Source organism: Populus nigra, chromosome 13 (genome assembly GCF_951802175.1).
Source record: "Populus nigra chromosome 13, ddPopNigr1.1, whole genome shotgun sequence".
Classification (NCBI taxonomy): Eukaryota; Viridiplantae; Streptophyta; class Magnoliopsida; order Malpighiales; family Salicaceae; genus Populus; species Populus nigra.
Window position 1 is genome coordinate 9292919 of NC_084864.1, and position 17108 is coordinate 9310026.

A 17108-nucleotide genomic window follows, 5' to 3' on the forward strand; every position below is an offset into this window, starting at 1 on the left:
AGGCATTTTTAACATCAAGTTGAGAGATATGTCATTGACGAACTAAAGCTACGAGAATAAGAGTATGTATAGTAGTCATTTTCATAACAAGAGCAAATATTTCCTTATAATCCATACCATATTGCTGAGAGTATCCTTTTGCAACCAACCTAACTTTGTATCGCTCGATAGACCCATCAGAATTATTCTTGATCTTATACACCCAACGATAACCAACAACATTTTTACTAGGAGATAAATGAGCTAAATCTCAAGTATTTGTCTTATCTATCTTATGCAAAGTAGAAAGTTCCTTATTTATAGCTTGCTGCAAAAAAGGATCAAGAATTGCTTTCTTATAGGAAGAGAGCTTAGAGAGACAATGAATAGAAGCTAAAAAGGAAGTAAATAATGAAGAATAACAATAATAAGCAAAATCTGGTAACTTTATGGACTTACAAATGTGTATGAATTGATGTAGAGGTGGATCTACAATCTTAGATGGAGTTTCAGGTGTGTTGGAGAGTAAAGTGTCAGTACTTACAGAATGATCAATATGAAATGGTCGAACATAAGGAGGAGTCTTTGAGGTACTAGGAACGAGAGATGATAAACTATTAGAATCCTCACAAAAAGGATCTATACGAATAAGATCAGGTCTAGTCAAGCTATGAGAAGTGGATGGAATAGAAAAGAAAGATATATACTTAAGAAAGACAACATGACAAGACACATAAAGTTTCTGAGTTATTGGATCAAAACAACGATACCCCATTTTACTTTCACCATAATCCAAAAAGACACAAATAACAAATCATGAGGACAACTTAATGCGTTCTACATGAGGATAAAGAACGAAATAAGTACAACAAAAAACTCTAAAGGAGGAATATCAAGGGTATACCCATACAAATTTTTAAAAAGTGAAAAACCTAAAATATGAGAAGATAGAATTGTATTAATCAAACTTATAGTAGTAAGAACAGTTTCTCCCTAAAACTTATTAGGAATAGAAGTAGACAATAAGAGAGAACAAACAGTTTCGACAAGGTGCCTATATTGACCGTAGAGAGCAATAATAATTAGTATATTTTTTAACAGCACTTCATAGTGATTTTGAAGGACTTAGAGGTTCAATTTTGCATTGTTCTTTACTGCCTTCTGTTGACTCTTTTGTTAGTGAGCTATTAGCTAAAGAAATACTTATTCGGTCTTTTTCTAAAAAGAGAATTCTTTCTGCTTTGAATCCTTATGTATTATCAGTACCCTCTAAACCATTCTCTAATCAGCAAAATAAGCCTTAAACAAGGGATGCCTTCGATGAGTGCAGTTTCTGTAAGTAGAAAGGTTATTGGAAGGCTTAGTGTCCCAAGTTGAGACAACATAATCAAGCTTGAAAGTCTGATAGCCAGTCACAATCTAATGCTTATAGACCACTTCAGGGTTATAAACCACCACACCATAATACTACAATAGTAATTTCATCAGGCTCTATCATTGATCCTAGCAGTTTGGCTCAAGAATTTCAGAAGTTTCTCTTCTCAGAACCACAAACATTGCTTGTTTTTTCTTTCATAGGTTATTTGACTAATAGTTCCTCAGGTATGTCACATTCTAAATAGCTCTGGAATGCTAGTTCTTCACATTATATGTCTCTAGATTCTTTATCTTTTACTTTTGTGTCCCCTTTGTCCTCTATTCCTATTATGACTTATGACTATTGATTCTGTCAATTCTGTAAGAGCCAATTGATCTCAAAGATCTGTTATAGCAAAATAAAACTCCTGAATACTTGTATTCTTCTAGTGAAGAGCTCATATGTCATTCTTTAATTGATACTGCTTTGCAAAATTTGATTGCATGAATAATCTTTACAAATGATCCCAAACCTCATTTATTGTCTCATACTATGCCAACTATGTACCTATGGAATGCTTAACATAATTGTTAATCCAAGTAATAATCTTTGCATTGTTTGCTTCTCATGCATCTATCAAAGTAGCATACCTTTCATTAATATTCCTAGGTATCACATAAGTTCTACTAACATATCCTCAAATCCTTTGACCCTTAAGAAAATTTCTCATTACATAACTCTAGTACGAATAGTTCTTTCCATCCAGCCTCACGCTCATAAATTAAAGAGAATCATCTCTTTCAGTAGCCATAATCAACAAATAAGGGAAAACCAGAACGTAAAAGAAGCAAAGAAGAAAATACCAGATTGTAGAAACTAAACAAATATCACAGAAATTGAAAAAAATATCTTTTCGAAGTTATGCGATCACTCCAAAGAAAATTGCAGAAATAGAACGCAAATACTAAATTTATAGAAACAGAACACAAATACTAGATTACAGAAAATGAAGGGAATATAAAATACCATATTACAAAAACTGAACAAATATCACTCCAAAAAAAGTTAAACAAAGAGAAAATACGAACGTAAGAGAGGATCCGTGAAAATTGTGTTTGAGATAAAAAAAATATATATTTCTTAACACTCTCCAACAAAACTCTACCTCATAACGTTATAAAAGGCTTATTATTATTATTATAAGAAAAATTTAAAAGACGTGGTGAGAGCATAGTTCACCACATAACTATTTACATAAACACAAGGCACTGTGATTGCTACAATATTCTTTTAATTTGTTCCTAATTTTTTGTCTTATTTTGCCCTTATAAGACCATGTGATAGCCAATTTAAGTTTGTTAAGAGAGGGCAAATATAAATCGATTTGAACCTTTTACTAAGTGAAAAAGGCAACCAAAATAGATGGTAGTTTTAAAACTTAAGCAAAACATTCATTTTAAACCTCTTACTTTTTCAGTTCCTGATATGAAAGAGAAAAAAGAGTTGTTAGATTGTAGTTGTAGAGAGAGAAAATCTTTGTTGATGCTGATTCTAGCCATAAAAGAATGATTTTGGTGTTAACGAGTTCCATTCGATAATGAGAGTTTTATCTAGGTGTTCTTTTCCTTCCTATTGTGGAAAAGGTAAATCTAAACTCGAGAAATTTTTTGATTTTGGATTTTTGGGTGGTTTTTTTTAGGTTATTTGAGGTCATGGATAGGTTTATCAAAGTATGTAGGGTGTATACTTGGTGTTTTTGGGTGGTTTATTGAGTTTTTTGGTAAAAAATATCCATAGTTTGAATTTTGAAGACTAGGCTAGTAGTCACCGGTTTTTTTTAAATAATTAAAGGTAAATGATAGGTCGTTCTCTCATTGAAAAAGAAAAATAAAAATAAAACTTAGCCTAGGCGAGCAAACATTTTTGTCCATTTCTTTTTGTTAGTCTATTTATTTTGTTTCTTCTAATTTCTTCTTTCAATATTGGCTTTTAATTTATTTTTTTAATTCATTATTTTTTTCTTTCAATTTTAATATTTTTTAACAAATTTTTATGATTTCATAATAGAGTATGATTTCATTTTTACATAGTTTAATAAGATCTTGATATTTGTTTGGAATTAATTTTTCTGATTTTTTATTATTGTTTTAAAATATTGGTTCCAAAAAAAATTATTAAATATAATCTAGCATAAGACTCGTTTTTAAGATATGTTATTTACATTCATATCTATTTCTTAACTTTTCAATTCAGTCCTTAGTTAAATGTTGTGTAGTTTTTACTTCATTTTTATATAAAATGCTAACCTCTTTTATCCTAATATGTATATAATAATATTTTTTTATTTTATTCAATAGCTTTTTTTATTTTTATTATTATTTGATTAAATAAAAATTTAATTTTAATAAATAAAATCATTAAATATAATTGAATACATAATTTATGTTGCGATATCAAATATCTTAATTTATATTCATCTCTCTATTTTCCATTTTAATCTTAAGCTATTATTAATAATTTTTTAAAAACAAATATAATTCTTGATTTATTGAATTAAATACATGCATAAAATTTTTGATTTGTAATTATGATTTTTTTTATAATAAAAAACTCATCATTTAAAAAGCCAACATATTTATTTTTTAAAAAAATAAATATCTGACCTGCAACAAAAACATCAGTTAAATAGCTAATTCCCACCTAATACCAGTCCAATTTCTCACGTCTTGTTTACGTGTATGTAAGCTTTCATGTTTGTAAACAAGTAGCTGGGTGATTTCAAAAGATTTATATACTTGGACTGTTCGAGTTCAATGATATATATATATATATATATATATATATATTAGGACCAATCATTTCGCAAATACCATTTCAAATCTTTTTCCATAAAAAAATAAATAAAAATAATAATAGATTCGACTCGCAATTAATGACACAATGCCTGCATATATAAAACCAAACTCACGTATTAAAATATATTCATTTCAATGCCTAAGCTAAATCATTGACCTGTTTGAAATAGACTAATCACAACTTGGCCAAAAAGTCTTCTATTAGCAACTTGGAAGACTAAAAAAATACTTGGTGTCTTCGCAGCCCCCTCAACCGGTACAACCACACCCTTCTTACATTTTTTATTGCCCTAAGAAATACTGTTTAAGGTTGTCTTAGAAGAAAGCCTTCGAAAATGGGATTATGAATTATTATTGGGATATTATTCATTTTACATTCAAATTATTTTTATATTAATTTTATTTTAAAAAAATGGCTAAATTTTTAACAAAATAATATTATTTCTTACAAAATAAAAGTATGAAATTATAGTGATACCCTTAAAAGCAAAAATTCATTAAACTTTTGCGGGGGAACTTCTAATATTTGTTTTAGAATACTCAAGTTTCGAAATTGCCTCTAAAAAAAAACATGCATTGTTTCAAGGGTATTTGTGGTTTTTTATGGTTTTTTTTTGGTTATTTTTAGGTTGATATATATAGTCCTATTTGTTAGTTTTAAAAGGTTAAATATTATTAAAAAAGTTGCTCAGCACATTATAATTTTTATGCTTTTTGTGTGGTGTATGCGAGATCATCTAATTATCAAATTAGTTGTTTACGGCAATGTTTAGAGCGATGTGTCATCCTTTTCGTTTTTGTGCTGCATATGTGCATAGTGAAGATATAATTGAGCTCCAATGATTTTTTTTCCTCAATCTTTTCTCTCTCGTAGCCTAGAGATTCACCCCTTCAATTTCAAAAATTGAGTTTCTATTTCTATCCATTATGTGTATTTAACTTAAGTTTTTTTTTCAACATTTTTGTTTATTTAACTTAGCTTTTTTTTGCAAGGTCCTTTTTAAAAAAATCTATTTTTTTAATCTTAATTTTATATTAAAAGTTACAAGTTAGTCAAGTTAACTCGTGTTTATTCATTTTTTTTTTCGATGTTCTTTTTTAAAAAAATTGATTTTTTTTCCTATTTCATGCATTGACATTAGGTTTTTGAACCTTGAATTTTGTGTTTTTTTATTGTTTTTTTAATGAAATTATCTATTTTTTTTAATTTTAATTTTATATTAAAAGTTACAAGTTAGTCAAGTTAACTCGTGTTTATTCATGTTTTTTTTTCGACGTTATTTTTTAAAAAAATTGATTTTTTTTCCTATTTCATCCATTGACATTAGGTTTTTGAATCTTGAATTTTATGTTTTTTTATTGTTTTTTTTATGAAATTATTTTAATCTCATATCTTAAGTCATGTATTAATTAAATTAACCCGAGTTAAATTCAATTATCATAACCTAAACATTCCATTTTATATGAAGAAAAATTTAACTCGGCTCGTGGTGGTGTAGCACAAGCCAACTATCTGAGTTGATACTAAATTTTATCTGGCGATAAGATTGAAATTGTCTATATAACTGGAGGGTATTTTTTAAGTTTTTTCCTAAAAAAAAAGAAAATCTCTCGGGTCAATAGCTTGGATTTTAATTATAGAAGTGCAATGACACGTCGAACCTATCATCCCGTTCTTGTTTCTAAGTTAAGGGCTGCCATTCTATGTATTGGCATTGACCATCATGATCTAATACTTACCTAATACCTTATGCAGGACCTAAGTCCTGATCATGAAACCTAATGCTATATTTTTATTTCTTAAGAAAACTCTTTTTTTTAAAAAAAAAAAAAAGAATTTCAACGAGGCTTTCAGAGTATGCAAATGAAAAAAAGAAGCTATATATTCTTAATTTGGACTTCAAAACCCCATGCCACTTCCACATTCTGATTTAAACATGAAATTTAATAATAAAAAAAGACTTAATAGAGTATATGAAATTTCTAAACACAAGTTGCATGCAGTTGCTTATAATGGTTGCTTTGTTCATCTTTTAAATGGCAATTTTTTTAATTTTTTTTTCTGAGTGTGTTGGCAAATCATACTTTTTTCACCAATGAAATCCTTATATGTTTTAGAGTGGGATAACGATTGCTTCTCAAAGTAATTTTTATTTTAAAATTTATTAAAATAATATATTTTTTATTTTTTAAAAAATATTTTTAACATTAGTATATTAAAATGATCTGAAAGCACTAAAAATATATTAATTTGAAAGAAAAAAATAAAAAAAATTTAATTTTTTTTAAAATATTTTTAAAACATAAAAACAAACAGGTAATAAAACAAACATGGATCACAATATTGTTTACGTGTATGGGAGTTGAAAAACATTATTGTAAGATATTTTTATCTTAAAAGTGTGGAAATTCTCGAGCAATGGAGATAACAACTGTTTATTACAAGCCCTTCGTCATCATGACAATCGATCTGACCATAATTTAAATGCTCCAGATAATTTAAGAATTAAACCATACAACATGCATGGAGATATTAATTAATTAAACCAACAGTCATCTCATGGCTCTAACTGGTCGTTTTAAATTAATTTAACTAATTAATATCAAATTCAATGATGTAAGTTGAACATGTTCAGACCAATTATTAAAAGTCGTGGAACTTTGTACGCAAAATACATGACTGAAAGAGTTGAAACTTGTTAAAAATAATCAACAACTAATTAATTCATGGGGTGTGCATTAATTAAGGCAATGGAATAAGAAATGAATTGCTCCTTCTTAGTCGGTCCATGGCTGTAGGTTTTGTAAATAGTAAACTGTTCTATGTCAATTTTGTTAGCAACAAGAGTTGTTCAAACTTTTGAAAAAGTTGGCTTCCGAGAGATACAACCTTGTGAAGAGCTTATGGCTGAATTAAAAATCAGTAGAATAGTTTTGAATATTAGGAAATTTGCCCAATTCTGGTCTATAGTAATTTTATTAATAAAAATAGCTAGCAACACAAAGTATTTCAACCTCCCTCCTCTTTTTTATTCAAAACACATTCATAATTTTGCAAACATGTCAAACTATCTTATTTCAACAACGATTGTATATACTAGATCAACAAGAATTCTAAACACAAATTATTTTTTATATGAAAAACCTTTTTTAGTTTCAACAATCCTTTCCTTAAACTAATATTTTTAACGGTTATTTTAGCAATGAAAGACTCTATTGTTTTCTTCTATATTTGTTTTGCAAAGGATACACATGTCTTCAATATCAATTGTATATAACTTGAGAATGTACTTCTAAATTAATTTTATAAAGTAAGTTTTACTCTCCCGAATATATCTTAATAAATCTTTGTAGTGTTTTTGTAAGTGACCAGAGCATTATCAAACACTTTTCTTAACCTTCTTTTGTGCGCAAAATAAAGGTTATCAAGGATAATTTCTTATGTTTCTAACAATACATCTTCTTATTGGCTCACTACACTAAGCTTTATTCCTCTAAATAAGGTTTTTTTAGGTAGATCAAAGTGTATTTTTCATGAGAACAAATAATGAACTAATTTTGGCATTCATTCTACCTTGTCGATCCTGAGTTGGTCAACCTTTATTTTCCCCGAAAACAACTTGCACAATGCCTCATCTAAGATATGTGATGTCCATTTGCTAAGGTCAGTTCTAGGAGAAAAAATTGCTTAAGTAGTATGCACATAGAATGGAAACCTGGTATTTACAAAGTCTTATTCTTTGATATTGATCCCAAACCAATCATCCAATGACATATATATATATGGTTAGAGGTTTTATTCCCAAACCAATTCTTTATATTATTGTTATTAATTGAGTTAAATCAGGTTATGAGTGATGGAGATCATTGATTGTTTTCCTTGAAAATTTAAATGTGTGTATAAGGAATTTAATGGCAAGAAATAACATAATGCAATAAGAAGTAATAAATTGTCATTTATTTATTACGATCTAAATTGATAAGTTTATATGTGCATTGTGGAAAAAAGAGAGAAAGAAACCAACTGTATGATGCTTGATAAATTATGAATTGTGTCATGTATGTGGTAAGATGATTCAGGATGATTGGATCAAGTATGAAAAGCATTTTTTTGATGATTCAGGATGATTGGATCAAGTATGAAAAGCATTTTTTTGTCATTGTACATGTTTAGTCGATAACTTGGAATGTTATAAATACAGAGACTTTGCTAAAATTTTGGTAGAAAAATAAAAATGTTTTTTTTATAATTTACTATAAATGTTTGTTGGAATAAATTTTCTAAATTTGAGGTTGTTATAGTTGGTATTAGAGCAACGATCATTATTCAGGGCATTAAAGCATTAATATAAGCCTAATTTGTGTTGTAGGATGGTTTGCACCACACAAGAGGCTAATGTTGATCCATCCCTGATTTAGAAAAGAGATTGGGATTTTTAGTATGAGGAGGATCAAGAGGATGATCTATTAGCAGATATCACTTCACAGATACCTTCTGTGTCCCCCCCAAATAGGGTGAGTCAACTAGACAACAAGATGATATTGCATCATTAAGAGTAGAGATGTTATAGCTTGAGGAATCAATTAGGTAGGGGCCAACAAATAAACCTCCTACCACCAACACCAGTCGTTACTCCTACGCCATACTCTAAACTAGCTTTTATAGAACAACCAATTACATTAGTGGTAGTGGGGATGACCGGAGCTTCTAATGTAGCACCAAAGGCTGAAAAAGTTATCACTTTAGTTTAATGGATGAAAGGTGTAAAGACGTTTATATGTGTATCTTATTTAGGTGAGGAATATGTTGAAGTAGTTGGGCATTGGTTGAGGAACGAAAAAAGGGTGATCTCTCAGATATCAATTCCACGGGAGTTGTAGGTTAATTACGTGACTCATCTGCTCATAGAAAGTGTCCACTCCTGGTAGGAAAAAGTTTAGGAAAAGAGGTCCAGAGAAGTTCTCACCTAGAAGGATTTGAATGAGGAGTATAAGGAGAGACATTACTCCTAGCAGTATAAGAGGGACAAATAACATGATTTTTTTGCTATGAAATATAGAGACATGGTAGTATTGGAATATGAAAGGAGATTTTAAGATTTATCTACTTTTTCCTTTACATACCTTTTTATTAAGCGGCATTGCATAGAGAGATTACAAGATGGCTCCGACAGGATTTGAAAAGAGTTGGTACAAGCAGCACTGACTATGGAGAGGGTGATCAAATATGATTAAAAAAAGAGGAAAATAGGGACTATTTATAGTAGTAAGGAGAAAGGATCTTGCATTTTTCACGAGTAGACCTCCCCTTTTAAAAAAGGGATAAAATAGTCAGATAGCTAGTTAATTTTTGAAGAGGGGAAATAACTTTACCCTATGTGGGAGCTTAGGATATTTAGATCCTTTGGAGGTCATGGTTGGCAAGAGGTGGCTACTTATGTCGGGTCTATAAAGCAATGAGAGCCCAAATACCCATTGTATTCAAGGTGCAATCAAAGACAACCTAGGGATTGTTCAGCTATCCCAATAAGGTGTTATATTTGCAAAGGTGAGGGACATAGATGGATAGATTTTGTTTATCTTGCGATAGGATGTAATAATATGGGAAAACCACCTACATGAATAAAGAATATCCGCATAGGACGATAAAGCGTGCTTAGGGACAAAGAGCTTATACTCAAAGTTGATAGTAGTCAGTTATAATAGATAGACCTGCGAAACATGAAGCTAGTGCCAATAGGGGAAAACCTAGTTCTAAAAGGAGAGGACCTAGGGGAGGGTGTATCATATGACTTAGAAGAATGTGAGAGAAACACCATATTTTGTAAAAAGTACTTTATTGTTGAATATAATATTGGTGTATGTCATATTTGATCTTGGGACAAGCCATTCCTTTATATCATATCGGATTGTGAATGAATTACATATGTTACCTAGTAAATTAGAAGTGGAAGTAACAATTATTACACCTCTAGGTTAAAATATAGATACCAATTATGTAAGACTATTTATTAGGGGTTATGAGATTAGGATGAATATAATGCCTCTGAATTGAGATGATTTGTAGTGTATAATGACACTTTTAAAAAGGGTTTCAGGTGTGTTGATGTAGAATGAAAGGGTAATTGCTTATTTGTCAAGACAATTGAAATCATGTAAGGTAAATTATACAGTACAAGATCTAGAATTAGTAGTGGTGTTTGCTCTCCAGGTGTGAAGATAATATTTATTTGGGTCTCAAGCTTAAATTTTTACAAATCATAAGAGTTCAAAATATCTAATGTTGTAAAAGGAATTGAATATTCATCAAAGTTGTTGGGTGGAATTGATCAAGGATTATGATTATGTGATCAACTATCATCTACGAAAAACTAATATGGTAGCAGATGCTTTAAGTCGGAAAGGAAAAGTCGTGGTATGTTATGTAGGAGTTCACCATATAAAGGAACTGACAAAGTTATAAAGAGTGAATTTGCAATTAAGTTTCAAGCCCAACTGATCTTTATTAACTCACATTAAAGTATGTTTTGTGATTCAAGATAAGATATTTGAGGCACAGTGGTTACATCGAGAAGTATAGAAGATCAGGAGGAAAGTGAATCAAGGTGTTGCAACCCTATTCCAAGTTCTAAATGATAGACTAGTGGTCATGGGTAGATTAATTTTTATGCTAGAGAATAAAGCCCTCAAGGAGAAGATATTGAGGGAGGCTAATGAATCTAGGTTTATAGTGCATCTTATAAGCACTAAAATGCATCAAAATCTAAAGCAATGCTACTAGTAGCCTACTATGAAGAGAGAAATAGCATAATATATAGTAAAATATAGAGTTTGTCAATAAGTGAAGGTGGAACATAAGATACCTACTGCAAAATTATAGTCGTTGATGATTCCAAGTGGAAATGGGAGAACATCACCATTTATGGTTATGAAGGTTAATGATGTCAATAGAATTTTATTAACAATGGCGTTTAACCTTAAGGAAGGAAATGAATAGGTTGAATGGATTTGATTAGTCTACCAAATCATAAAGGCTAATGATATCAACAAGATTAGCCTATGTTGGTATCAGTATTAACAAGGATTTGATTAGCCTACCAAACCATGAAGGTTAATAATGATATCAATAGGATTATGTTGGATATCGACATTAACATGATATTGAGTTATCTTCCAGATCATATAAACTAAAGATATCAATGGGGATATGTTGATATCAGTATTCACAACTTGATTAGTCATTTCAAGGTATGGAGGTTAATGATATCAATGAAGTTACACTTGTTTTGACACTACATGAAATATTGAAAGTTAGTGATTCCAGGATATATGGTATTAGCATATTTTGATTTAAATGGGTCTTGGATATCAATTAGAATCGTTATCGGTATTAATTAGGTTAAATAAGTTTATGAGTGATTGAGATCAATGATTGTTATCCTAAAAAATTTAAATATATGTACAATGAATCTAATGGAAGGAAATAACATAGTGAAATGAGAAGTAATAAATTGTTAAATTAATAAGTTGATATATGGATTGTGGAAGAAAATAAAGAAGGAAACAAGCTTAATGATGCTTGAGAAATTATGAATTATATTATGGATGTGGTAAGGTGATCTAGGATGATTGAATCAGGTATGGAAAGCTTTTTTTTAAAAAAAGAGTACATATTTAGTCAATAATTTAGGATATTATAAATACAAAGAAAATTCTATTAAAATTTTGATTAAAAAAAAGATTCATGGTTTATCGTAATTTACTATATATGATTGTTGGAATAAATTTTTCAAATTTGATGCTATTACAATTTGAACCTCCATTTATATTCAAAATACATACATAATTTTGAATATTATAAGCTCAAATTATTATATTTTACCAAGAATTCTAAATACTAGTTTAATAATAATTTTAATTAACTGATTAAATAAGAATTTTAAACCCAAACAACTTTTTTATTTGAAAACCTTTTTTCTATCTCAACAATAACACAGTACTATAAAGTGAGTTTTGAATTAAGATTTTCAGCTAGATGTGCTTGATTTATTATAGAGTTAATATAGAGCATTATAACCTCATTTTTATAGAGTAGGCTTTTAGATGGAAATAATTTTTTAATAAAAATTAAAGTCGTGATGGTAAAAAATAATCTTATCTTAACACCTCATTTTTCCAATTAAAAAACAATTTAGCAAAACCTATACAAATATTAATTTCAAATATATATTTTACATAAAAAGTTAATATGAAACCATCATCAAAATCTTATTCAAAAGTTTAAAGATAATGTTAGCTCAGCTAATAAATAAATTTACCTTTCCATATAATTCATTTCGGTTTGAAACCAAAATCATAAGCGCTGCAAGAAAAAAGTCTCCTCCGAGCACATCAATTTAGATGTGAATTAATTATCTATTAATTGATTAGTTCCACCGTGGAACAAGATACTTATATTTAAATATACAGAAATAAAATAAAATTGAGAACTCTGACTGTTAAATAAATAAATCGTATTAGAAAGTTGAAAAGTCGAATTTTTTACTCATATTTTTTGGGTTAAGAGAACATATTACGTCTTTTAGCTCCCTATACAATCTTACATTTGGAGCACACTTTCTGATCAATTAATCGACGTATAAAAGTAGCATTTAAAATAAAATACCTTAATCTATACGATACCTTGTGGTTTTGAACTGCATGATGCAATATATTGCAAGTTGCTTGTGTGTGTGTGTGTATAATGAATAATACGAATAAACACCAACAAGGTCAATGGCAAGAGCAGCAATATGTCTCAGAGACACCGCGTTAAACAAGCGCATTGACCAGGAACTTGACAACGATAATATACGACAGGCAGCTGCATCATTAGAGGCTGACCCCCCACCGGCCACCGGATCTAAGACGCCAGTAGTAGCATAGATATTGACCGTTAGCAATGTGAAAGTCTTCTCTTTGTACGAAGCTTCAAAGATAGTACTGGCAGCTGCCGATAATTTAGCTCTCTCTCTCGTAAAAAATCTATTGTCTTCTCAGCTAGGTCTTAACTGTGAAAACGTTGAAGTTGAATTCTGCCTTTATTTGTTTACTCTTATGCCATTATAATAATCAAAGAAATTAATGAGTTTGGGGTGTTGACATTTTTTTGTGTCACTACGCAATAACCGGATAAAATTATAGACATATACTACGAATATGTATACATTATAGTCAGCAAACGCAGGGATATTCATATTTATATTTAAGGAGAGGCTCTTAAAGAAGAAACGATCTGTAAAAACACATAGTTAGAAAATCAAAGGCAAGAGAGGCTTGCTGAAAAGGGTGTTTTCTAAATGTCAAGTTCCGGTGGTGCAGCTATAGAAGAAAGGGCGGTGCAATTTGGATTGACTAGCCGTGAAGATTCAGGCAGCAGTCAAGAGGCTAAGAAGGTACTTAATTTACAAAGTTTCTATGATCACTTTTTGTGAATATTAATGAACGATCATATGCTTACCAAATCAACTGAACATGATGTTTTCATGTTATCTATATTGAAATGTATTATGCATGTGATCAATCTCCAGAATAATTTTCCATGTTTAGAATTTTCCTGTTTCTGATAATTTTCCATACATGTTAATGACTGTCATATGGTTAGGTTAAAATTAGAGAAGAATTGCAAGATCTACAAAATGAAGCCATCTTCATCCAACAATGAGGAGTCATGCATTAGCAAAGTGGTCAATTACAGAGAGAGAGAGAGAGGCTTTAGATTGACAAACGACCCTGTTAATGATGTCTTTACTTATTAGCAGATCATAAGAAAGTGTGGTTTATGTTTTCTTTTACTTATTAGCAGATCATAAGAAAGTGTGGTTTATGTTTTCTTTTACTTATTATCTGGTCTCGTTCTTTTATGATTATCAGATCTCTTTCATATATATGTGTGTGTAGAATACATAAAACTCATACGATGGACCAAGTTGATAATTGCTGCTTAGTTTATACCTTACAGACGCTCGGGAATTTTTCTGTTCTTTTTTGAGAAGCATATATGAATTTATATATTAATTATTCTATATAGTTTCCTAATTGTTTTGATAGAAGTATATTTTCTTAATTTCTTGATCTAATTTTATGGTTGACAAAAATCCTTCTCTGATGAACCTTTTACTTTCTTTTGTTGATCAGGAGGAAGTAATTGAATCTGCCAAAAGCGAAATGGGTGATGTGAGAGAAGAAAATCACAGGTTAAAGATGATGCTGGAGCGAATTGAGAAAGATTACCAGTCTCTCCAGTTGCGCTTTTTCGACATTCTTCAGCACGAAACTAGTTCTAAGCAATCTACAGATTCAGCCCCATCCCCTGATGAAACTGAAGAATCTAATGAGCTGGTGTCACTTTGCCTTGGAAGAAGTCCAAGCGAGCCTAAAAAGGAAGACAAGTCTACAAACTCTTCTAAAAGTAGGGAAAATGAAGAGTTGAAGGCTAACTTGACTCTTGGATTGGATTCCAAGATTCTGACATCCACAGAAACTGTGTCAAATCCAAGCCCCGCAGAAAGTGTAGAAGAACGGAAGGAAGAAGCTGGAGAAACATGGCCACCAAGCAAGAGTATTCCAAAAAGAAATGGAGATCATGATGAGGCTGCACAACAAAGCCAAGCGAAAAGAGCCAGGGTTTGTGTGAGAACAAGATGCGAGACACCCACAGTAAGTAGTATAGTAATATTGATCAATTGATCTAAACTTTCCTTAACTTTTCATTAATTTGAATTGATTTTCAATATCTATGGCGTTTAATTTCTAAATTCCGTGCTGTGAACACTACGTACAGATGAATGATGGATGCCAGTGGAGGAAATATGGACAGAAAATTTCCAAAGGAAATCCATGCCCACGAGCATATTATCGTTGCACTGTTGCACCATTATGTCCAGTAAGAAAACAGGTAAAAACCCTTCGTTAACATAACACCTACACTGTACTTGAGGTTTCCTCAAGTTTACGAGTCGTTATTTGTATTATGTTACGCAAAATTATAGGAGTTCCTTTTCTAGACATGAAGAGATTATCTGAACAAGTTTTCAAACATGATTTCAGGTGCAAAGATGTGCTGAGGACACGTCGATCTTGATCACTACCTATGAAGGAACACATAACCACCCACTTCCAGTTTCAGCCACAGCCATGGCTTCTACCACCTCGGCAGCTGCTTCGATGTTATTATCTGGCTCTTCAACCTCTCAGCAAGGCCTTGGTTCCCATATCAATGCGACCTCTGCTCGTACTGAACTCAACGGAGTAAGCTTCAGTCTTCACGATCATTTGAGAGCAAAGCAAATCTACTTTCCAAATTCTTCCTCGCCAACGTTCCCAACAATTACTTTAGACCTTACCACCTCTCCCTCTACTTCAACTACTCCTTTCGGTAGGTTCTCTTCAAGCTTCAGTTCAACCTCAAGATATCCCTCAACAAGTCTTAACTTTTCTGCCACCGAACCCAACTCTCTACCCCCAATATGGGGAAACGGGCTCCATAATTATGGCACACGATCCTATAATCATCAACAATTATATCAATCATTCATGGAGAAGAACCACCAGGCCGCAGCTTCTCAACAGGTTTTAACAGATACCTTAACAAAGGCAATAACGTCGGATCCAAGTTTTCGAACAGTAATCGCCACTGCTATTTCATCAATGATTGGAGGTGGAGGTAGTGCAATTGCAAACAATAGAAACCAAAGGGCCGGGGATCAGAATTGTTTTGGGCAGAATTTGAGCTTTGGCGAGACCATGACTACATCGGCATTCTCCATCAATTCATTGTCCCAGAACGGGAAAGGATGTGCATCAAGCTGTTTCAATGGATTGTCATCTTCGACATCTCAGAAGGGAAGTAGTCAGCTTCAACCGGCATTGCCATTTTCTGTATTTAACAGTGCCTCTATGCCTAATAATGACAATGAGGAACACAAGAGTTAAGACAGCAACAAGAAAATGTAATTTCGTTAAGACAGCAATAGTTGCAGTACTATATAATATTTGGGACATTCTTGTGATTATATTATATTTAGTATGCCAATAAAAAACAAAAAGATTGAAGTGTATAAATTAACTGCTTTACCTTCCTATGGAGTTGAGTTTTGGGATTTGTACATTAAATCATGAGCAATGTAGAAGCTAGAAATACAGTGTTGAATTTTGAGACACTGCCTGGACACCAATTACAATTAATTCTTCAAAAACAGTCATTCCAATATTCCATATTAACTGCAGGTCTACTGCGCGTTCCGCTAACGTCCCAGTTCCCATAAAAAGATGTCCATGAGATAATCAACGACAAGGATTTGAGTTTGAAATTTTGTTTTCATAATTCCATACCTTTATTTTTGTTGTGGCCGTTTGATTCATTCTATATCGTGGTGGACTGGTGGGTATTATAAAGTGTGGCTCTCCTTTCTAGCACTAACGTCTAACTACTGCTATATATATATACAGGAATCATTTAATTATACTCATATAACGAAAACATGCTGACTGAGTACTGCACGAGAAATAAATGGACATGATCCCATCACTTCTTAATAAATCTTTCTCTTATCCATGTGATGAAACTTGAAGACAACTTTTATTAAGAGGCTTAGTTTTAATACATGTGATGCTATTTCTTTGAGAAGCTCTGATTAATTTCATAATGAATATGATAAAACTCTAGGCTGCACCGAATTTGCATTTATGCTTTCACGTGATAATATATATATATATATATATATATATATATATATATATATATATGTCTGTGTGTGTGTGTGTGTGTGATGATCAACGAAATATTAATGGTTATATATAAATGGATTTCTAAAATTATTTTGAAATCACTTTAGAGAGAGTCCAAGTATTTGAAATATATTAATCTCTTTTATTTG

General features: G+C 31.1%; 1 protein-coding gene across 1 annotated transcript; it reads left to right on the forward strand.

The window, feature by feature from the left end:
* Positions 1-13397: 13397 nt before the first annotated feature.
* On the forward strand, positions 13398-16391 carry LOC133670991 (probable WRKY transcription factor 72). Its single transcript, XM_062091602.1, has 4 exons — positions 13398-13625; positions 14368-14889; positions 15014-15127; positions 15280-16391. The coding sequence occupies exons 1-4, from the start codon at positions 13530-13532 to the stop codon at positions 16162-16164; spliced, it is 1617 nt and encodes a 538-aa protein (XP_061947586.1). The 5' UTR covers positions 13398-13529; the 3' UTR covers positions 16165-16391.
* The last annotated feature ends 717 nt before the right edge of the window (positions 16392-17108 follow it).